At 48.8% G+C, this 24,530-nt stretch overlaps 1 protein-coding gene across 1 annotated transcript in view; it reads right to left on the minus strand.

Annotated features, from left to right (window-relative positions):
- Positions 1 to 24,530, minus strand: part of LAPTM5 (lysosomal protein transmembrane 5) — a 34,825-nt gene that overhangs the window by 3,646 nt on the left and 6,649 nt on the right. Inside the window, exons 2-6 of the mRNA XM_065421614.1 lie at positions 18,659 to 18,752; positions 14,574 to 14,650; positions 13,641 to 13,769; positions 11,068 to 11,193; positions 8,269 to 8,364 (exon numbers count right to left, since the gene is read on the minus strand). Coding sequence (XP_065277686.1) covers positions 8,269 to 8,364; positions 11,068 to 11,193; positions 13,641 to 13,769; positions 14,574 to 14,650; positions 18,659 to 18,752 — 522 coding nt within the window. The remainder of the gene's footprint in view (positions 1 to 8,268; positions 8,365 to 11,067; positions 11,194 to 13,640; positions 13,770 to 14,573; positions 14,651 to 18,658; positions 18,753 to 24,530) is intronic.

Here is a 24,530-nt window from a genome sequence, read left to right on the forward strand (position 1 = left end):
AATAGCCTTGGAGAGTTTTACAAGATGAAATAAATAGAGTTTTTCTAGGAAAATGGATCAATTGACAGACTGCGGCCCAAGACAACGTAACATATTAAATAAACATTTGCTTTACTATGAGCAGCGAGGCAAAATCATGCATCTCTTATTTTTATTGGCGTGTGCTTTAAAATGCACTTTGGAATGTGCTTTGAAATAAACCCCAAACAGAGCGTCAGCAAAAGCCTAAGGATGGGATTTTCAAATGAGCCTAAGGGAGTTAGATGCCCAAATCATAAACCACTGAGATAAATGCTCTTTTCTGGGACAACACAGATCACAAAGCTGAGGCCAAAGCCTGTGGGAGCTGAGACCAAACATTCTCAGTCAAGGGGATCCAGCTGTGGTACAAACTTCCAAAGGAGATCAGGCGAATCCAGAGCCTGAGCATCTTTAGGAAACGCTGCAAAACCCTGTTCTTGGAAAGGCCTTTGTGCTGTAACAATGGCACTTCACTACCCTGTCCCTGCCTCCTGCTCATAAACCCCACCGCTGACACCCTTTCAACCCGATACACCCGCCCAACCAACCAACCGAAACAATTACCCTGAAACAAATCAACCAGCCACACACACACACACACACACAGATCCCACCCCAAGCAGAATTTTTTACCCCAAAAAGGGAAAAGTGCCAGATAGAATCATGGAATCTCAGGGTTGGAAGGGACCTCAGGAGGTCATCTAGTCCAACCCCCTGCTCAAAGCAGGACCACAAATTCCACTAAGAACATTGCTATTGATTTTACATGGAATGTGCCATGGTAGTGGGTCGCAATATAATACTCTGAAATAGAGAGGGTGAGAGAGAGACTCCATTGAAATTCGGAGGGACCTGGGCGTCTAAATCTCTTAGATTCCATTGCAAATCTTGGCCTATTGGACAGAGCCTGCAATCCATGATATCAGCCCCAGCTGGGATATCTGCACTGAAGGTGATGATGGAATTTGCCCGAATTTCAGCCAGTTTCAGTGACAGCGGAGTCTTCCCCTAAAAAAGCTGACTGTGTCTGAAAAATGCCAAGTACGCCCAGGTTAGGCTCTGAATTCGGGGTCATCCGTTCTTAGGATCACTCAGGGGAATATCGGTTTGCAAATAAAGAAGGAAGCAAAATTCGAGGCCTGCCGCTATGTCCTTGGGGAGGGCAGTTTTATTGCTGGGTAGAAACTCAGTTAAAATCATCTTTCAGCCTAACAGCAGGATGACTGAATATAAGCCATTCAGGCCAGGCCAAAGGGAGTTAGGCACATATCTGCCATCCAAATTCTCTTAGGTACCTTATGAAATCCCAGTCTAAAAGCTCCTTTGCATTGTGGGTGAGGATCCAACTGGAGGGTGCTGGTGGCTGTTGGGCAGTTCGATTGGGGGTTCGGGGAGCTTGTCCTAGGAGCTGTGGGACTCAGGAGGATGAGAGCGCTGGGTGGGAGGAGGATGAACTGGATGGTGTGATGGGGTGTGCCCCCCCCCCAGCCCTGACAGGGTTAACGAGGGCCTGAGAGGCCAGTTAGGTTACTTGGCATCACCTGTGAGAGGGAGGGCCAGTGTTAATTGAGAGTGAAGGCCAGCAGGGGAAGGGCTGGGGTACAAGATAAAGCCAGGACACTGAAAGGAGAAAGAGGCCTGCAAAGACAGGAGTCTGCAGCTACTCTCCGGGAGGAGGGAGGTCACCCAGAGCAAGCCCGGGGGGAGAGGGAGCACCGGGATCCTGCCCTGGAATCAAGGGTCTGACACTAGGCAAGGAGGGAGTGACGGCACCATGGGAATAGGGTAGGCTCCCATGGCAAACCCAGAAGCAGGCAAGAAAACATAGAGAAGGCTAAAAGGTAGGCAGGAGCTCAGGAAAAGATGGGGACTGAGGACCTGGATTGCAGGTCATAGGGTCCCCGGGCTGGAGCCCCTGGCTTAGTGGCATAAAGGCCTGAGCTGGAGCTGAACACCAGCTGGAGAGGCCATTCAGACAATTGGACTCAATAACCCTGGAAAGGGCGACCTGACCAGAGGGCCAAGTGACCAGCAAGGGAGCACTTGACAGAGCGAGAGCTGCAGTCCCCGACCTGGGCGCCAGGAGGCGAGCGAGCCAGGAGTGGTGCCTTGTGACAGACGGGCAGTCACGAGAGGCAAGGGAGGCACATGCCGGGCTAGGATAAGGCTGAGCACTTATCACTAGCTGATGGAGTGGTGTAGGGAGATGGGAGAGTGGAGGGAGCTGAGTGAGGAGATGGGACCGGCCAGGTCTGTGACATTTGGATCAAACCCCTCATTGCCCAGCCAGGACAACAGGACTGGCCCAGCAAACAGGAACAATCCCAGCAAATTCGGGATCTGGTCACTCTAGCCACTGAGGAAGAGAGAAGCACGAGCACATGTATCTGTGCACATTTATTTGCAAGGAAAAGGCTTGCAGGGCACAGCCCTGGGGGGGTTGCTAAGAGTGTCACTCAGAGCCTCCACACTAGGGTCTCATTCGATACGTCTACACAGCCCACGGAATCATAGAATCCTAGAAAATCAGGATTGGAAGGGACCTCAGGAGGTCATCTAGTCCAACCCCCTGCTCAAAGTAGGACCAACACCAACTAAATCATCCCAGCCAGGGCTTTGTCAAGCCGGGCCTTAAAAACCTCTAAGGACGGATATTCCACCACCTCCCTAGGGAACCCATCCCAGTGCTTCACCACCCTCCTAGTGAAAAAGTTTTTCCTAATATCCAACCTAAACCTCCCCCACTGCAACTTGAGACCATTGCTCCTTGTTCTGTCATCAGGTATCACTGAGAACAGTCTAGATCCATCCTCTTTGGAACCCCCTTTCAGGTAGTTGAAAGCAGCTATCAAATCCCCCCTCATTCTTCTCTTCTGGATACTAAACAATCCCAGTTCCCTCAGCCTCTCCTCATAAGCCATGTGCTCCAGCCCCCTAATCATTTTTGTTGCCCTCCGCTGGACTCTTTCCAATTTTTCCACATCCTTCTTGTAGTGTGGGGCCCAAAACTGGACACCGTACTCCAGATGAGGCCTCACCAATGTCGAATAGAGGGGAATGATCACATCCCTCGATCTGTTGGCAATGCCCCTACTTATACAGCCCAATATGCTGTTAGCCTTCTTGGCTACAAGGGCACACTGTTGACTCATATCCAGCTTCTCGTTCACTGTAACCCCTAGGTCCTTTTCTGCAGAACTGCTGCCTAGCCACTCGGTCCCCAGCCTGTAGCGGTGCATGGGATTCTTCCGTCCTAAGTGCAGGACTCTGCACTTGTCCTTGTTGAAAGGTCAACAGACTTGGGCTCATGTTACCGCGCTGAAAATATCTGCGTAGACAGCGCTTTAAGCGCCAGCTCAGGCTGGAGTCCATCCCTCTCCCCAGGCTTCAGCGCCCAAGGCGCGCCATCTACACAGCTACATTTAGTGCCCAGGCGTGAGCTCGAGACTGTCGAACCAGATGATTCCGCGGGCTGTGTAGACGAACCGACTGAGTGAAACTGTGGAGACGAACCCAGGCAGGAAAGGTAAAATATTGGCTGCCTTCTTCTTTCAGCGCCACAGGTGGCTGGTGCTTAGAACATTTCTGGCACGCTCCATCTATCCTGGAGATAAGGAGCTATAATGCTCACAGCACAGAAGCAAGGCGTCTCGTCTGGTTATGGAGCAGATTATGCTTGGCCATGGGGTAGGTGGATGACAGGGAGAAAGGAGGGGGAGCTTCCCCCTCCTTATGTCCCCCCACAAAGGGACCAGCAACAATTGCAGTCCCTTCTAGCACCACCAGGGATGCTGACCACCCCAAAGAAGCGGGAAAGGAGCCCACCAGATAGGTCAGAATTGCTTGAGAATCCTTCCGGAAGTGCTCATGGAGAGGGCGGATCCCACTGATTTCAGCAGGAGCTGTGGGCGTGTATCTCAGGGCAAGATTCCACTCTAGCTGTATGTATGGCCCCATATTATGGGCCTTACTCTTCCTTCAGGCAACTGAGTTCATCTGCAGTAGGACAAACTGTAACACCTTGCTGGGGTGCTGATGGTGCACAGCACTGACAAGAGCAGGCCCCGGACCTGTGAAATCTCTACAGTCTAGGCCCCTAGAGTTTCAGAATCAAAGCAAATGTCCTCTCTCACCCAGACACACCAGAGGTTTTTCAGGTGGATTCCACAGGAGATGTGACCCAAGCTCTCTGGTATCTCTCCCCCTGGCTGTATCAAATATTGCTCATGATCTTACCGGGATGTTTAGAAGGCCCAGACACGGTCACTTCAGCACTTCATTCAGCTCCGACTCTTGCTAAAGTTGCCGGGAGTTACCTGCATTTAGTCTTAAAACCCAGGCTGCATTCTAAGCATAGCTGTCTGCATCGTGTTTATAGACCCCTGCTCTGATTTGCAGACCTCCTGGGTGCACAGAGCATGGATGCCAAAGAGAAATGGCTCTGCGGCTCATTTCCTTCACTGCCACTTGTAGCTCCACTAGGCAGTGAAATTAGCACCAGACTGGCAGTCCCGGTTGGTTACCCAGTCTCTTCGACCCATCCAGCAGCACGGCAGCAGCCGTAGGGAGAAATAATACAGAGCAAGCACCGGGGCGGTTTGGGGCTGCCAAGGTGCCATCAGATGTAATGGGACATGGCCCTAGGCCACCATGCCCAGATGGCATTGGACTGAATTGAGGGGAAGGCGTGCCAGGAGCATGGCAATTGGGGTGAATGCATGTCATGTAATTCTCATTGCTGGCAATCTGGCAATAGGCTCAGGGGGTGTTGAAGTGCCCAGGCCTGGTCTCATGCTAATAAAGAACTAATCGTCATAAGAAATGACACTGACAATTGATTGTTAAAGTACGTTCAAAATCCCCACCTGCCTCCCATTCCCCACCATGCCTGCAGATTAGTTTCTGATAGCTCCTCCACCCTTTTTCCTGTGAGTGGTGGAGGGGAAGTTAGTTACCTTTATGATACAGCATATTTAAGTCTTCATCAGACCCGGGTAACTATTAGTGTACGTGGCTGGGGAGGAAATATACAGCTCTGGAAGGATATGCTCTGCAATTCTAGCCCTCTGTTTTCCTCCTCTCCCGTACGCCCGTAATCTCCAGAAAAGCCTGTATAGCGTCACTTGAACAATAGGTCATAACTGTAATAATACCAACAACACTTTGCATCTCTAAAGCTTTCTTCATCTGAGGATCTCAAAGCGCTTGCCAATGATCGCCTCTCCCTGCCCCAGGGGATAAATAAGTATAACATCTAGCACTTTGCCATAGATGGCAAAGCACTGCCCATATTTAATATATTTAGCCTCCCGTGCTCCATTTCACAGATGGGTAACTGAGGCACAGAGAGCCTACGCGACTCAACGTCACACAGGAAATCTACGACACAGCAGGGAACTGCACCCACGTCTTCTACATTGTAGGCTAGTGCCCTCACCACTGGGCCGTCTGGCTCACTTTGCACATGGGAAACCCAAGGCACAGAGTGGTTAAGCAACTTGCTACAGGTCACCCAGGAAGTTAGTGGCAGACAGGGGACTAAACCTCATGTGTCATGACTAGGGCCCTACCAATTTTATGGCTGTGAAAAATGTGTCACAGACCATGAAATAAGCCCTTCCCCATGAAATCTGATCCCCCCCCTTGCTGCTGGGAGCGCCCCGCTCCTAGCTGCAAATCCCTGCTGGGCTCAGGAGGGACAGGACTTGTCCTTCCCTTGCATGGCAGCTGTGGGGGGGAAAGAGGGGGAGATCAGACCCACTTCCGGGTCCCTTTTGGGTTGGGACCCCCACTGTTATAACGCTGTGAAATTTTAGAGGTAAACAGCTGAAAACGTGAAATTGACCAATTTTAAAACCCTTTGGCTATGAAATTGATCCAAATGGACTGTGAATTTTGCAGGGCCCTAGTCCTGACCCCCTCTTCTCTCGCCAATAGCCTGCTTTCCTGCACGCCGTACTCTGTTTCGGAGTCGAGTGTAGAGGACAGAGCTATGGGGCAGTAATGTCAAGTTAGAAGGCGAACAGATGGCACCAGATATACAGGACCGATGATGTTGGAATGGAAGGACAATAAATGTTTGCAATGGGCCATTAGGCAAGGCAATTGAGGCAAAAAGATCCTGGGCTGGCCCAGTGGGCCTTGAGATGCTCTCCTGGGGGCGGGAAACAGTGAATTGAAACCGATGAGCCTAAATGGACCAAATGGCGTTTTTAGATCTACCATGTTTCCATTTGTAACCATGGTCCTCATCAAAACTCTATCGCTTGGAACTTGTCCCTTATTTGAATAGCTACGGCTGCCTCTGCATCCAGCCCTCAGTGTCATTATGCACTGGAGGAAAGTGAAGGGACTATCACAGCATCCGGATTGTGGAGCTCTAGGTGATGGGTCTTTGTCAATTTCAGGGAGCAGAGTTGCATTCTGCTGTCAGTCAGGAGTAGCCGAGATTCACCTGTCATTGCCATGGCGACCAAGAGCCCCGTCAAAGGTGAATTTAATCTGAGAAGCAGGAGTAACTTCCTAACAGTGAGCTCAGTCAGGCAGTGAGATAACCTCACAGGGATACGATAAAAGGCCCATCTCTTAGGTCCTCGTCGCCCCCCTCTGTACCCATCTGTTGTCTCTTGTCTACAATTGTAAACTCTTTGGGCCAGGAACTATCTTTTGGTTCTTTGTTTGTACAGCACCTAGCACAATGTACCCCTACATGCCACATGGTGATGATGATGCTAGACGTTCTCAACCTCTTACATGCAGTGACCCCATATTACAACAGACAAAAGTTTCAGGATTCCCCTTCATGTGGCCATAAACAAAAAGCATTCCGGCACACATCACTGAAATCTATTTGTGACACTACCCCCTCGTAGGGCCCAAGTCTCCTCTCACTAGCACCAGGGTAACTCTATTGACTCCACTTAATCTTGATTTGCGCCAGCTGAGGTTCAACCCCAGGGCGTTTCGACTCCTCTCGTGCACAATGCCTCGGTGAGCAAGTGACCATGTTGAAGTCAGTTGCTACTATCACATCCCCCAGCAAAGAAATCAGCTACTCACTGGGCACCAGCCCTAGCCTTGCACAACGTAAGAGTTATTCATGCCACTATGGGCCGGATCTTCACCTGGTGCAGATTGACATCGCTCCATTGAAATCTGGATTTTACTGGTGTAACACACACACACGCTGGCATTATACTGCCCCGGCACATTTTCCATCTCAGAGGAGTTGAGTCACATTCACACACCCTTCTGTCTATTGTCTCCAGCACACGAGGAGGAAAGCTTTGTGGTGAAAATCCATGATATGTTACATACCCATCTAGCTAAACAGGTAGTAAATTCAAGCGGAGTTCTATTTGCCTGGGGCACTAAGCCTTCTCCTGGAAGGCCCCTAGTGCTATGCCAGTCCTACCAGTCAGATTTCCACACTGCCCCCAGGTCCCACTCCCTGCTCTGCTAATATTAAAAGATATGATGAAGTCATGTCAGGAGTGCAATCAGATAAGACATTGTGCTTCATATTGGCAGTCTGGCTGCCTGGGAAGAATCTTAATAAAAAAAAATCTCCACTTGACAAATAGCATTTTCATTCAGGTAGCATCTGCTGGAATATCTGGAGATGTCTGTGGTTTTCTGAAGTGGTCTGAAACTAGTCAATGAAAAGCCTGTTCTCTGAGCCATCAAGAGATGAATAGAAAACTCCACTGCAAAAGGATTTTCTAAAAGATAAGGGGGATTTAGGAGCTGGTGGGCTTTTAATTACATTTTAGGGTAGCACCAGCCCCGCAGTGTAGTTGGTGTGAACTGGAGTAAACTCCACTGATATGAATGCAGCTACGTTGATTTTAACCAGCCAAGAATCTGACCCACCCACTGTGTTCTTATCTGATTTATTTTGGCACACAACAGCCAACCCCCCCTCCATCTTTTGTTCCCAACTCATGACGCCCCTGGAGGTTGATGCACTAGTGTCATCTATAAAGAGTGGGGAGAGAGGGAGCCTTAGAGAGATTTTGTTTCATGTTTGCAGACTGCAGAGGTAGGGAACAGAATCATTTGAATCTCAGACCTCTCTCCTACACTTGTCTCCAGTATCTAAGCTCCGCTTTACATGCACAGCTCCTGTTGAGCTTGGTAAGTGCCTCTAATGGCAGGACTGGAGAGGAGGAGCAAATTCCTCATGTCTCAAGGGGCAGCAAAGTTTTGCTCAACCTTCCTGGGACACCAGGCGATATGGCAGGTTACCTTTAGCAGGAGGACAGCGATGAATGTGACGGTGAAGGTGATCATCACTTTGGCATACTCCTCGGAAGACAACTTGTCCTGGCTGGGCATGAAGCTCTGAAAGGAAAGGGAAGTGCCCATGATAGTCATATGTCTTTATTCCAACATCAAGGGCCAGATGAAATCAGTTGACAATTTTGGTTTGATTCCTTGGAGACACATTCCTTGCTTTCCCTCTTACCAGGGAAAGCTTTCATGACTTAAAGGACCAAACATTCTGGTTCTGCTGAAGTGGGAGAGTAGTAATCCATAAGGGACAGTTTTTCATTTCCTGTTGATAACCAAGTGTCTGCCAATGCTTCGGGGCCTGTATCGGGGCTTTGATTAACCCTGGCTGGATCTAGCCCCCACCTTTAATTGCACCCACTCTGATAGGGATATGTGTAATGGCAGGTCTATGGGCAAAATGCCTTGCTCTGATCAGCAAAGGCAGATCGGGGGCGGGGAAATCAACCCCCAACATATTTAGGCCAAAAAATAAAATATTTTGGCTAAAAACAAATATTTTGATTCTGAAATCCTGCTGCAGTGCCTCCTGGGAGCTATAGTTCAGGTGCCTCATGCTCCCATTCTCTTCAATAGGCCAGGCTCCCTGGTCAGACTACATCTCCCATGATGCACCATGCTGTCCCCTTTGTGCATCAGAAATATTTCCGTTTTTGGCTGAAGTATTTCTTTTTTTGACAAAATATTTCAGTTTTCAGATGCTCTATTTTTGAACAAAAACATTTCTGCAGAAAGCAGACACTTTTCATGAAAAAATCTAGTTTCACCAAAACCTCAATTTTCCACAGAAAAACAGTTCTGATGGAAAATTTTCAACTGGCCCAAATATTTTCACTTAATTTTAACTCATTGATTTGTTACCTAAAAGTCTGATCCCAACCCATTGAAGTTAATGGCACTTAAGCTTGTGGCTAAAGTTAAGCATGTTTAATTGGTTTGCTGAGTAGGCCTGGACTTGGTACGTGCTTAGGTTAGGGTAGTCAGGTGTCTGGTTTTTGACTGAAATGCCCGGTTGAAAAGGGACCCTGGTTGCTCTGGTCAGTACTGCTGACCAGACCGTTAAAAGTTTGGTCGGCGGCGCAGCGGGGCTAAGGCAGGCTCCCTGCCTACCGTGGCTCCCTGCGGCTCCCGGAAGCAGCGTCTGTCCCCCCTCTGGCACCTACATGTAGGCGTAGCCAGGGGGCTCGGCACGCTGCCGCTGCCCCAAGCACTGGCTCCGCAGCTCCCATTGGCTAAGAACCACGGCCAATGGGAGCTGTGGGGGGAGGGCACCTGCGGATGGGGAAGTGTGCAGAGCCGCCTAGACACACCTCCTTGTAGGAGCCAGACCGGGAACATGCCACTGCTTCTGGGAGCTGCTTGAGGTAAGCACCGCCCGCAGCCTGCACCCCAACCCTCTCTTGTGCCCCAACCCTCTGCCCCAGCCCTGATCCCCCTCCCGCCCTCCGAACCCCTTGATCCCAGCCTGGAGCACCCTCCTGTGCCCCAAAGCCCTCATCCCCAGCCCCACCCCAGAGCCCACACCCCCATCTGGAGCCCGAACACCCCACACACCTGAATCCCCTGCCCCAGTCCAGAGTCCCCTCATGCACCCCGAACCCCTCATTTCTGGCCCCACCCTGAAACTCACCCCGCCAGCCCAGAACCTTTACCGCCTCCCATCCTAAGCCCCTCCCTCATCCCGGAGCCCCCTCCCATACTCCGAACCCCTTTGCTCCACCCCCAGCCCGCAGCCCCCTCCTGCACCCCTACCCCCTTTCCCAGCCCAGAACCCCCTCCCGCACCCTGAACTCCTCATTTCTGGCCCCACCCCGGAGCCTGCACCCCCAATCAGAGCCCTCACCCCCTCCCACACCCCAACTCCCTGAGCCAGCCAAGTGACAATGAGCAAGTGAGTCAGGGTGGGGAAAGCGAGAGACAGAGGAAGGAGGGAGTGGAGTGAGCAGCTTAGGTGCTTTGCTGCATCAGAGCCGTAGTGAAGGTGTGTCCTCAATTGTGCTTTTAAGAAATGATGACTGCACAAGCAAACTGTTAGGGAAGGGCACAGTTATGTTGATTAGAAAGTCCTACAGACAGAGGTGAAAGTAAGCTGGTACGGTCCGGTACTGTGTACCGGTAAGAGACGGCACACAGCCAACCGTACTGGTAGGGGGCAGCTTCCCCAGGGCCCGGCAATTTAAAAGGGCCCAGGGCTCCAGGCCACCACTACCCTGGGCCCTTTAAATTGCTGCCACAGCCCCAGGGTAGCAGCAGCAGCCGGGAGCCCCAGGGCTCTGGCGATGATTTAATGGGCCCTGGACTCCGGCCCTTTAAATCGCTGCTGGAGCCCCAGGGTAGCGCTGGCGGTGGCGGCTGGGAGCCCCGGGCCCTTTAAATCGCCACCGGGCTGCACAGAAGGGCTGGCTGGGGAGTCTGCCCCCAGCCCCGCCTCTTCCACCAGAGGCCACACCCCTTCCACCAGAGGCCCTGCCCCTTCCGGTTGAGCCCCCCGTCCACCCCACACACACCTTGCTCAGGATCCCGGCTGCCCTGCGTACCGGTAAATCCCTTAAGTTACTTTCACCCCTGCCTAGAGATGGCCTTTGGCACTGAGCAGAGCAGAGCTGGGGGTGCTGCTCTAACAGCATGTATTAAAGAAACATTTTTCATAACAGAAAAAAACGGGATGAACATTTTGCTGGTTTCCCTGATAGGGTAACGCACAACATGACACTCGCTGTCCAGGCTCATGGTTGTCGTTCATTTATTACCTACCTCTTGGTTCGCCGAGTGGAAGTTGAGGTAGTTTGGGACCTCCATGTAGGAACTACAAAGGGTTAAGACGCTCAGACAGAAATCCAGTAATTGCACGGCCAGGAAGGGAACCTTCGTGTGTGCTTTCTACAGAGACAAAAATGTCAGCGTGATCACGGCTTTCGTTTTTGGTTCAATGAAAGAGCCATATTTGTGGGTGTTTTCTTAGCTATAAAGGGCTTGATTCTCCTTTATCCTGCACTTGGGCCTTACTCTCTTTTATGCCACAGCCCCTTTAGGCCACTCTGGCCTTCAAGTGGACTCAAGATTAAGTTACACTGGAAGGTGCCTTTATGCTGCCGAGGTGCTCTAGATTAGGTTTTGTCTACACTGCAATCGCAGGTGTGACTGCAGCATGTGTAGACATACCCATGTTAGCTTTCATCTAGATAGCTTGGGTAACAGAGCAGGGAAGCCACAGCGGCATGCGTGCAAGGCCGTCCCTAGAGATTGTGGTGCCCTACGCAGCCCCCCCTGTGGGGGGGAGAGGGCGCCCCTTGCCTCCGTGGGGGTGGGCTGTGCCCACGGGCTTTGGGAGGCAGGAGCAGCCAGTGCAGGAATGCAGCAGGGCCCACCCCCAGCCCCTCACTCCCAGGCTTGGGGGAAGGGTGGGAACCGCCCCCCAGCACTCACGGGCAGCGCGGCTGGGAGCCGTGGTAGTGTAGCAGGCTGGGGCCAGGTTGCTCCACTTTCCACCTCCCGGTGAGTGCAGGGCGGGCCCGACCCGAACACCTGATGCAGTCCCCCAGGACGCATAGCTCAGGGGACGGGGTTTGGGGGGGAAGGGGCGGAGTGGGGTCGGGGCTGGGGCGGAGCAGGGGCGCAGGGGCTGAGGGGAAGGAGTGGGGCAGGGGCAGAGGCAGCTTTCCTGGGCCCTGCTGTGCGCAGCCCACGAGGGGCCGGCTCAGCCATCACGGGGATCGGGCTGGCTGCTGGAGCAGGAAATTTGGGGCAATTTGGTGCCCTAAATTTCCTGGTGCCCTACGCAGCTGCGTAGTTTGCGTATGGGTAGGGACGGCCCTGCATGCATGTCAGCATGGGCTGTACAACACCCCCCATCCCTGGGACCCTGGATCAGCGAGCCCACGCTGCCGCAGCTTCCGTGATATTCTTATTGGGGCAAGCTAGAGCAAAGCTAGCTCGGGTGTGTCTGCACATGTGTCAGTCACACCTCTGACTGCCATAGAGACACACCCTGACTGCCATAGAGACACACCCTGACTGCCAATGGAGAGCGGGTCCCCTGCATGATTGTTAACCCCCGTGCAAAGTGGATGTAAAATGTGGTGTTTTACCCCCGTTTTGCACTAGGGCGCCTGACGGCACGAGGGGAAGAGCAATGGTGAATCAGGCCTGTCACCCATAAATGTTTTCCAAAAAACAGTCCAGAAAGTGTAGTCTATATGCAGGCCAAAATTCTTCCGACTTGGGGAGTTGGGGATGTGCACAGGAGGGGCTAACGTTAGGCACCCAATAAATGGGCTGAATTTCATGCAAAAAAACAATTTTCAGAGTTTCTGGGCTCCTGTTGATGGGAGCTGCTGGCTTTCAACGCCAGGCTCTGAAAATTGCTGCTGATTTTGATGCCTGAATATCATGTTTGATGCTTATTGTTTAGGCCTCAAGTTCGACTTTTGACCAGAGATGAAATATATGTATTTAGTTATCAATGGCATGAGAGGAGAATTCATCACTACGGTTTCCCTTTAAAGTACTGTCTAGTTCCACTGTCAGACCTCTTGACGGTCCATCATCTTAGACACAAATGTTCCCCTGGCCAACCCTCAACCTGCTGTCACTTTGGTTTTATCGCTGTACATAAATTACATCAAGTATGATGAATCAGGCAAGTGAGGTTATAGGAAATGCGATGAATATTAAATGAATGATTCCTGCAGTGGGGCAGAGAGTCCAGTTAGAGAGGGTTGTAAGACTAGCAGTGGACTTTGGGGGTGAAATCCTGGCCCCATTTAAATCAATGGCAAAACACCCATGGAGTTCAGTGGGGCCAGACATTCACCCCTCATTCATATAGCGCACCACGTATCCTGCTTGGATACCACGTATCCTCTATGTCAGCGTAGATCACTAGCCTATCTGCCTTAGGTATTTATATAGCCCTATCACACTATCATCGGAGCACCTCATCATGTAGTTATCCTGTGAGGGAAGGAAGTACTAGCAGCCCCATGGTGCAGGTGGGGAACTTAGGCACAGAGAAACTAAGTGACTTGCCCAAGATGACAAAGGAAATCTGTGGCAGAGCAAAGACTTGACCCCAAGTCTCCAAAGACCCTGGTGACAATCCTAACTACTGGACTAGCCTTCCTGCTTCTCTGGGGCCTTTGTCTAGTCCATCAAGTTCAGTATCCTGCCTTCAGGTATGGCCCATTGTGAGGTGTCCAAGGAGGGCAAAACCACTACATAAATGAAGCTAATCTAGTAGGATGCTCATGTCCAGAGTCTCCATCACGTATTGTGCTATAGATCTGCGCCCCGGCAGCCTGAAAAGTGGGCTCATGTTTCTTACTTACCACATGGCTAATGGATGCAAAGGACAGCATTTCAGGGACCTGAATGTAGGAACTGAAGACTGTGAAGAGGGTGAGGAGAAAATCCATGATTTGCAAAGCCAGGAATGGAATCAAGAGGCGTTCCCTGTTCTGTGTGAGAGAGAGAGAGCAGGCAACTGATTATTTCTATTCAAGTATGATTGATTAGAAAGGGCTATTATGGTGCTATTGTGCTGTTATAGCTAGAAAAATTTACACACACACACACCCCGGCAAGAAATTCCACACCTAACTCTAGATATTAATGTGACAGGTGTGTTAGAAATTTACCTATAAACATGAGAGCTGATCAAAAAATGGGGTTTGTTTTTTGTTTTTTTTTTGCCATGGAAAATTTAGATTTTTTTATGGCAATTTGAAAGCTGAAATATTTCAATTTGGAAATTCTGCCACTTTGCCTCATGGGAATTGTAGTTCGGGGGCCTCAAGCTGCTGTTCTCCTCTATAGGCTAAGCACCCTGGTCAGACTATATCTCCCATGATTCCCCATGGTTTCTCTTAGTGGAGAGGGGGGGCGGTTGCATCATGGGAGTTGCTGACTATGGTGCATTATGGGAGATGTAGTCAGACCAGCCCATATAGGCGAACAACTGTCATTACACACCAAGGCAGCATTTCCAAATCATGATAGTTTGGGTTTTGGCTGAAATATTTCAAAAAAATCTTAATGGTCAATGGAAAGCAGACTCTCGGCATGAAAAATTCATTTAATTGAAACCCCAATTTTCCCTCAAAAATAATTTTGAGGGGAAATTTCCCCCTAGCCCTAGTAGGCACATCCAGACTTTGAGCAAGTTTGTCAGTGACCAGTTCAATGGGTTTGAAATTGTAAATAATCTTCCCCCCCTCCATCCCTACAAAAACAAGACTGGAAGTTATTTTAAAACGACATACCTTCACCACGCCATAGAGAAGGTAGAAGCTGATAATAAACAGCATGAAGATCAACAGGAAGCTGGTGGTGATGTCCGCTAATAAATAATAATAATATTAAGATCCCAATGCAACACAGAAGCATTTCAAATCATGGGCCAAATCCACTTAGTCAATCACTGCACAATGGAAAATTTAACTGAGTTAAGGACTGGAGGATTTGGTCCCGTAAGTCAAAGCTTTTACTTCAACATAATGACTTATCCTCTTGTGGAATTGAACGCAGGACCTTCACTGCTAAATCCAGTTGCCTCCATCCCATAAGCTAAAGAAGCACTTCTGCTAGATGCCACCAGTAGTAGGCTCTTACCCTCTATATGGAGCAGCTGCTAGCCAGGGACATGACACAGTTAACCAGGGAATTATATAAAGATATGTTGTCAGTGGAAGATAAATATTTTGCACGGGCTGTTAAGCTGGGCAAATTGTCTCCCAACGCAAGTAGCAGAATCCCCATCACGTGGGACATTTACTTCTGGGGTGGATGAAGCACTGGAGAATAGACTATAAGGGAAAATCTTAATACGATCTTTCCATGTCCAACTTCTGTGATTCTATCGACTGAGACTCATTCTTGGGCATTGCTGTATCTGTTCCTCCCTAGACTCACTCAGCACTCGGCACCTGTGGTTTGTATTGCAGGGGAATTGAATGGATGGAATCACGTCTCTTTTGCTCCCAATCACCCTCACATGAAGGATCAAATCTGGATCCACAGCGCCAGACCTGAGTTCCTATCTGCAGAATTCTCCCTTCCACTCCCCAGGGCAGGGAGCACCACTGCAGGTGCTACAACAGCCCACGGTGTGCGACAGTAACAACAATGCCTCCCTTTTCCTTTATAGGGGTTTCGGCTTTTGGATCCTGCCTCCCACTCACATGGGAGGATTTGGCTGGTGTGTAGTCACAGAAGCACTAGACATGCTTCCCACTAGACATGCCCCCCTTTCCCAGCCCTAAACCCATGCTCTAAGCTGCCATAGAAGACCTCTGTGCTTATTTGAAGAGGATACCCCCCCCCCCCCGCACAGCCTGTCCACTTCGCTTGGGGATTTCGCTGCTGCTGGTGAAAGCTTCCCCAAATTGGGGTGTGTATCTCATGAGACTTTCCCAGTCCGTGATTTATACAAACACACACACCAGCAAATGAATAAACATGCTGTATGGGTCTTTCTCTCGCTCTGTTTCTATGCATCACTGCTTGCTCCAGTCTCCCAGAGATACCCAGTAATTTCATGAGCAGGGAGAAGTATGTTATGAAATAAAAGTCCTCTCTCATTGCAAATGTGGTATAAACAGTGTACGCCATGGTGGTCTGATGAAGCTTACACTGGGCCTTTGCAACCATAGCGAGGGGACTCATAAAAAAACAGGTTTTATTTGCCTAATGTGTATTTTGATTAACTTCTGGCCACATCAGAGCTAGTGTGCTGAATGCAGCTAGAAGGGACTTTGAATGACTCCTAATGTTCCCCTTGAATGCAAAGAGGCCTGTTTCTATTTTATGGCCCAATAAACTGGCCGGGGGAATGCAGGCAGGACTCGTAAACTGTGGTTTTAATAGTCACATTTGCTGATTGCTGGGGATGGATATTTAGGTTGTTGGGCTGCTGATACACTGCAGAGTGCTGCTTCTGAACAGCTGGGTTCAAAGGCAGGGCAGGATTGGCAAGAGAAATAAACCTAACGGTCCTTCAAACGTGTTCTGCCTCCAGTGCGGGTGGTTTTGGTCCATATGACAAAAGCTGCATGCACACTGGTTTCCTGTATAGCTCTGCTACTTCCCCTGGATGATTCCATCAAGATTGTGATGACAACTCCCAGTCATTATTACCACAGTGATAAATGTTGATATATTAATTAAAACAAAAACAAAGGAAATTAACCCACCACAAATGGAATTAAGGCGTGTTAGAGATCTGGCCTTTCCAAGAGGCACAGAGGCCAAATAAGGATGCAACTCCCATTGAAAGTCAATGAGATTTGGACACCTAATGCCTTCGAAAATCTCCCCTGTGCGGGTTAAACTCTTCTCTTCCGCTATTGTTTGTTTTACATTTCTGTAGTGCATGATATCACGCGTTAAAAATGTGCAAGTTGTTGCCGCTGAGCTTTTGAGAACTACAATGAAATTAGAAGTTTAAATACAGATGTGTGCACTTTTTGGGGTTAGCCCCTTCGTTAATTTGCATGGGAAAGCAAAAGTTGAAGAGGTGTGAAATTGGCTCCCAGGAAATGGTAGAGTTTCACAACATTCTAGGGTATTGTTAACACACTCCGCTCTGGTGCAATGTACACACAGAACAGCAGGAGTTGAGGACAAGTGAGAGAACCATTTTTTTGGGGGGGAAGGGAATGAATCTCCCAAATCTTCTTCCATTTCTGTATTTGAATTCAAGCTAAGCATTGTGCAATGTTTAGACACATTGTTTTCACTTATAGTTTCTGGAACTATAAAGATTGCTCTTTGTCGTATTTCCAGTCTGACCAGAAAAAGAAATGCCAGAAAGCTCATAAGTAGAGCTCTGTGAAATATTTGTGATGCACCTTGAAATGCAAGTGTTTGGGATTTCATTGCAAAATTGCAAAATACTGCAACTTTGGGAAGGGAGTGGGTGAAGGGAATATATGCCAAATGTGGCCTTTTTTATTTTGTTTTGTTAAAAAATAGTAGTTTTCACACAAAATCATTCTGTTTTTAAGCAGAAATCTCAAGGTTTGTGAAACTCAATGTCTTGCTTGGATAACAATTTATTTTTGTATGGAAACTTCATGAAAATTTGACATCTCAGTCTCCCCTGCTAAAACTGGCCATTTAATTCAGGGTTTGTAAAATGTGAAATGTATTGTCACTAAATGAATTTTTTTTTTCCAAAAAATTTTTGGAAACAAATCATCATTTTTATACATCACTATTTGTGGGAACATTTTATATTCCATTTGACAGCGGTTCAAACAATTTTGCTAAGCAGAATATACATTTATGTGTACAACAGTGCCTATAGACATGGCAGGTAGCGCTGGTTGAAAAAAATAAAAACAAAATTGTAGGAATTTTCTACTAGTTTTTCAAATTTCATCCCCCTGCCCCCGAAATGTTAACATTACAAATTTTGAAGAAAAAAAAACATTTTGATAATTGAAAAATTTCAATCAGCTCTGTAGCTAAAAAAAAATCATAAAAATTCAGCAAAAATTGGTCTTGTTTTGGTCAAAAATTGCATTTTTGCAGAAAAACATCATTGAAAACTTGAAATCAGAAAAATGTCAACCACCTCAGGGCTGTTATGAGTTTTAATCAATTAATATTAGCCAGAGGCTTTGAGATTTGTGGTTGGAAAGCTTTCTCCCAATATACAAAAAAAGCACGGGATTCTTACAAGGACAGAACAAGGAGTAATGGTCTCAAGTTGCAGTGGGGGAGGTCTAGGTTGGATATTAGGAAAAACTTTTTCACTAGGAGGGTGGTGAAGCACTGGAATGGGTTACCTAGGGAGGTGGTGGAATCTCCTTCCTTAGGCTTTGTCTTCACTACCCGCCGATCCGGCGGGTAGCAATCGGTTTATCGGGGATCGACTTACCGCGTCTACTGAAGACGCGGTAAAATCGATCCCTGATCGCTCTGCCGTCGACTCCGGAAATCCACCTCGGCAGGAGGCGGCAGCGGAGTCGGCGGCAGCGCGGTAGCGGTCGACTTTCCCGCGTCCTCACCGCTAGGTAAGCCGACCTAAAATACGCAACTTCAGCTACGGTATTCACGTAGCTGAAGTTGCGTATCTTAGGTCGGACCCCCGCTGTAGTGTAGACCTAGCCTTTGAGGTTTTTAAGGTCGGGCTTGATTACTATTTACTCCCTAATTTATGTATCTGTTTTAGGTCGGATCTGGGTCTGAAGTTTTCAGCTCATGACCCTCAGTTCTAAACTCCGGCATCTGACAACTGGTTTGAAGAAGATTTGGAGAAGAAACAACTTTGGATTGAATGCACCCTCTCAAACGCAGCCCCCTCAGCTTCTCCTCTGGCTTCTCTTCCATCTACCGAACCTACCAATAATGTAGTAATCCTTGTCCAGGACTTTGCAGTAGCCTTTCCCAGTAGCCACCTCCATCGAGTACTCAATCAAGAGCAGTACGCTCATGACCTAGAAGGGCAAAAACAGAGGAGACCGTTATGCAGGCTGCCTGCCAATTTCTTATCAACCAGTTTCCAGAGATCACTACTGCTTGGAATGCCTACTGCACAACCCGCCTCAGAGTCTCCAAGTGCCATGCAAACGTTAATGGTTTGAAACTGCTCTGTGAGAGACTGAGGGGAAACCAAGGCACAGAGTGAATTTGTGGTCACAGACAGAATTTGTGGGAGAGGGAGGGAAAGAACTCAGTCAGCCCAGTTCTGTGCTTTCACCATAACACTCTGCTTCTTTCTCAACCCCTTTGTAGGCTCTGTGGTGAGGAATTTATTTCAAACATCAAAGGTTGTTGATGTTCAAAAGAGCTTGGCGCTCATGTAGGCCTAAAGAGAAGTGGGTGGATTTTCCAAAGAGCTCAGCTCAATTTAGGGTTATCACCTTTGAAATGCAAAAAACCCAACACACACACACACACACACACAACGCCTCCCCAAGGCAACTCCTCAACCCCCACCCCTTCAACAGCCACTTACAGTATCTAGAGAGATAACACATATAGATAAGATTGACAACACTGTACTTCTTCACACTGTCCTGTGACTCACACACGTGTGTGTGTTGCTGGGCAGACAGCTGCTGTATTTTCAACAGTTTTGATCTGTTATCGCTTAAACTGCGTTAGTGGGAACACTGGACACAGACACTTTTAACATTAGATAACAACACTGTGATAACAATGCAAATCTTTACACCCACGTAAAAAAACTCCCGGCAGATTAAAGCGTTTTTCCGGCAACTGGCAAATCTATAAAAAAAACCCGGCCAGGCTGGTCAAATACTGACCAGGTAGTAACCCTAATCACTGTGGGAGCTGCTGGAGGTGGAGAACTTTTGATAGTACCCTCTGAGTGATGGTTGCTGCCTGTAGGGCTGGCCAGAGAACAACAATTCTGTTTGGTTAAAAATGTGGAGGCTTTGGAATTTGTTTTTGTTTTGGAGCAAAAATCAAGCCTTTTGGATTCTGGCATGAAAAAACATAGGTGAGACAACCCCTAGAATAGCCTGACGGGTGAGGCACTCCGCTGGGATGTGGGAGCAGCAGGTCAGTCAGAGCAGGGAGCTGAACTGGGGATGCAGCCATCGTAAACTGCAAGAGGAATTTCCAGATTAAACTACCTGGGAATAAATGGAGCCTTGGTGCCAGCCCCTTACTACTCCTGGTGTAGCAGAGAGTTAATGTCCCGCAAGTCAATCCAGAGCTGCATCCCACTACAGGTGTGCTGTGCTCGTATGCTGTATGTCCTGGGCCGTGCCTGTACATTATGTACAGCAGGTGTCTGGGATATCAAACTCCCTCTGGGAAGGGAGTATTTTTACTTGTGGGCTGGCAGTATCATAAAATGAGGACCACAGCAGAGCTCCAGCCGATAAAGCATAAATAAAGCACCAGTATTTCTTACTTGTTTGGTGCTTTATTGAACCTTTCAACACCACAGGGTGGGAAAATAGGCTCCCCTTTCAGCCCACTGCTCGTCCTGCCTTTTGTTTCTCTTCCTTCCTTTTTTTCTCTCCCCCAGTCCTGTCATTGTATCTCTCCTTCTTTCTTCCCTCTGCATTTCCTTCTCTGTAGCAACACCCGGCCCATGCAGATTTCACTGCCGTGCCCTTTCCCCATCCCGTTGCCAAAAGGTCAGCCAGGACATAGCTTGGGTGACATTTAAAGTGCCATTGTTTGCTTTCAGAGGTAACACCCCAATGGGACCAATGGGGGAGCAGTCGGGTTGACACCTCGCAGAGCCATGGTTTCAGGCTGTCTGCAGACTCAGGAAGGAAGTGCCGCATTGCTTACCCTTGGAAGGTTTTCTTCACATTCGTCGGGGTGAGGGGGCTGGGCTTTCTTAAAATAGAAATTTAGATTCGGCAGAATTTGAATACGCGGCATGAGCTTCATAAGGACTCAGCCTGTAGCCCATACGTGTACAAACCCTGGTGTATGTCGTATGTGGGCCACGCTTGTATGTTCTGAGCCATTCATGTACATTGCGTTATATGCCACGATCGTACATTGCATACTAAGCCTGTATATTATGTATTCCGGTTAATAAATTACCTCCTGTTTCTCTGTAGCCATCTTGCTATTACCCTCCCAGCTCCTTTGGTACTGGCCCTCCCTGCAGCTGCTCTGCTCATCTGGAAAAACTACTTGAGATTTCGAAGACTTTCCCATTCTGCACTGGGACAAAATGGAGAGAGCAAGAGATTCTCCCCAGAATGGCTTTGTGGGTGGGGCAGTCACTTGGAACGTGGGAGGCCAGAGTCAAGTCCAGCATTCGGAGGGAGAAACTTGCACTCTGCTCTTTCACAGACCCAGTGAGCACCTTAACCACTGAGCTAGAGAATCTCTCTCTGGCCCACTGCATATTGGGGAACAGCTCCAACAGGAGATCTTGAGAAAGCAAGACAGAGACTGACTCTCTCGCTCAGGCACTCACCAGAGATGTGGGACACCTGGATTCAAGTCCCTGCTCCAAATCAGGAAGTGCAGGAAACTGAATCCAGGTCATCCCTAAGCCGTGTGAGACCCATAGGCCTCCAGACAATTAGCAATTTGTGGGGGAACTCTCTGGTTTTGACCAGAAAATTTCATCCCTCATCGGAGAAAGTTTTGTTCAAATTGATCCGTTCCCACAAAATGTTTCAGTTTTGATGAATCAGATGGAAAAAACATTTTGTCGAAAAATTCCCGACCATTCCTACCCATAGCAGGACGCGGTGGTGTTCCCCAGAAGCTCCAATGTTCTGGGATACTCCTGGTGCCGGAGGCAGCACTGGAGGGACATACTACTTAAACTACTAGGTTCACAAGGCGTCAGCGAGTGCTGAAGGGTTGTCAAGAAGAAGCAGATGAGACAGGCTATGAGCTCAGCTCGACTTCACAGATCTCTCTGCAGAGCTGATCATGAGATACCGGACCCTTTGACAGGGACAGGAAGCATGATCGTATCCCACACCGAGATAAATAATTGCGTACATTCTATCTGGCTCAAACAGCTTCGCAGAGTATTTTGAGAAAGTAAACTGAAAAATGACGTGGAAGATGACGGACAGGAAGAGCTGTGGTTTGTACTTGTGTTTGCAATGGGTGTATACAGGAAACAACACTGAAAGTAGCAGATAGAGAAGCGATCAAGCCTAGAGCTGTGTGTTTAACTGAGCAGAAGAAAATGTACTCTTATCTGTAATGTGCCTGGAGACTCCAAACAAGCTCAGAACCCTCCGCGCTGTGTATAGTAAGAGATGATTCCTGCCTTGAAGAGCTCACAATCGAAATACACCAGGCAAAGAGTGGGAGAAAAGGAGGAGAACTGTTTCCACTTTAGAAATGTGGAACGGAGGCTCAAAGAGACCCCAAGATCACACAAGAAGCCTGTGACAGAGACAGGAATCGATCTCATGTTCCCTGAGTCTCAACTGGTGTGAATGCAAGAAAAACAGGATATATAAAGAGGACACCCATTTGTTTTCTCCTGGTCTATCACATAGATATATCCATTTGTACTGTGCAATATCCCTGAAGTGCTAATGTTACATGCTACTTTTTCTGTGCGGGAACAAGCTTTGCAACTTTGTTGGGAGGTGTTTGAGGACAGAAGAGCGCTCAGAGCTTTCTCTTCCCTTGTTGCTGCTGTGAGGTCAACGCCTCAAGGGCTATTGTGGGGAACAGAAGAGGAAATGACTCTTTTAGATTTCTGTGCAACAGGAACTTAAGTGAAACAGTGGATCTGAGCCTGCTGAACATTAGGGGAGTTCACTTTTGGTTGCAGAACTGAATTTTGCAAATAGGCCGAAACGGTGGGGTCATCAAATCCAAATGGCTGTGAACTCTAGGGTAGTTCCCAGTTGGATTCAAAATGGAATCAGGGTCTGGATCTGAACTTCACAATGCAGGCTCATCGCTAATGTCTATAAAAAGGGGGAAATCTGCAGTAAGAGGTCCAGGTTGTCCTCTCATTCTAAATGGCAAGAATCAGGAGTAACTGCTGATGTAGCCGAAGGTATATTGGAGTAAAGCCAAGTGCATGTCAGAGGACAATCCCGCCTTGCTAAACTGAAAGATTAAGGGCTTGATTTTCATTACTTTAAAGCCCCTTTATGCTGCCAGAGCAGCGTAAAGGGGTCTGAATACAGCTTCATGGATTCCAAGCCCAGAGGTCTGAGGCTATCCTAGATGATCTCAATGGTCCCTTCTGGCTTTGCAGTCTATACTCAGGCCCCTTTACGCTGCTCCAGAAGTCTAAAGTGGCCTTAATGCAGCGGTTCTCAAACATCACTGCACCATGACCCCCTTCTAACAACAAAAATTGCTACACGACCCCGGAGGGAGGAACAAAGCCTGAAGCAAAGCCCGATCCCCGCTGCACCGAATGGGGGGGCCAAAGCCTGAGCCCCACCGCCCCAGGCGGGGAGTCCAAAGCCGAAGCTCAAGGGCTTCAGCTCCAGAAGGGAGCCTGTAACCTGAGCCCCATTACCCTGGGCTGAAAGTGGTGGGGCCTGGGCTTCAGTTTCAGCACCGGGTGGTGGGGCTCAGGCTTTGGCTCTGGCCTTCGGCCCCAGCAAGTCTAAGCCAGCCCTGGTGACCCCATTAAAATGGGGTCACAACCCACTTTGGGGTCTCGCTCCACAGTTTGAGAACTGCTACCTTAATGTCATGAGAGTCAAGCCCTTAATCTTTCCGTTTAGTGAAGCATGATTCTCCTATAGCCCAAGCACTGTGATACCAATGCACCTGCTTTATTCCCTTCTTATTTCCCCCTTGTGAGTTGGTTGGACAGAGACACCACTGCTGGGGGAGGTGGGGAAGTTTTCTCCGAGAGGTGGGTCCTGCATTTGGATCTGCACATGGATAAGGTCACGCTTGCTCTAATGTCTAATGAGCCACAACCCCATGCCTGCGAGTACCACAACCATAGGCAGGGACTGAATCTGGGAAACGTAGGCATCAAAAAGCGATGCCACCGCTCCTTGAGCTAAAGAACTCCCCCAAGGGAAAACAGGCGGGTAGAGTCACCGAAGGTAGGCCCACCACATTGCTCTGCAGTGCATGGTCCAGAACCCACCGCTTAGGTGCACCAAACACCACCGTGAAGGGTGTTATTGGGGAATCTAGATAGACAGAGTACCTGCCTCCCAGGCTTGTACTCAGCTGTGTCCTCTATGAGCTCCACTCTTGCTCATGTTTCCAGCATCCGTCAGTGTTTCTACATCAGCCATTTCGAGAAGCAGCACAGATGACAAAGCGGGCGGTGAGATTTCACATGCAAAAGCCGTAGGGAATAAGGAAGCATCTGCAAGAGAGGCAGCTGAAACCGCTGTATAGATGTGGCTCTGTCACACTGCCTACTCTCACAGCATTGCAACAGCATGTGCATGGGACGGTCTGGGGGCGGGTGGGCGGCACCTCAGACAAGCTGCGGAAACATTGAGAAAATTGTTACAAAAATTAAAGACGAGGCGGAAGAGCCACACGAAGCCTGTGCTGGGGAGGAATCAGCAAAGCCCCCGAAGAATAAAGAAATGTCCTATTATTATGGTTTCCCTGATAGGCCCCCATGTGTTACTTGCTGTGCGACCACATTGTAAGAAACAGTCCCGACCTTAAAGAGCTCCCTATTTTGGCCACTGGGATTAGAGACAGAGAAATTAAGGGTCTTAGCTAAGAAGTCAGTACCAAAGCTAGGCACTAAATCCAGATCACCTCCAGTGGAGACCAGCACGTTAACCGCAAGCCCA

The sequence above is a fragment of the Emys orbicularis genome, chromosome 23, assembly GCF_028017835.1.
Source record: "Emys orbicularis isolate rEmyOrb1 chromosome 23, rEmyOrb1.hap1, whole genome shotgun sequence".
Taxonomy (NCBI): Eukaryota; Metazoa; Chordata; order Testudines; family Emydidae; genus Emys; species Emys orbicularis.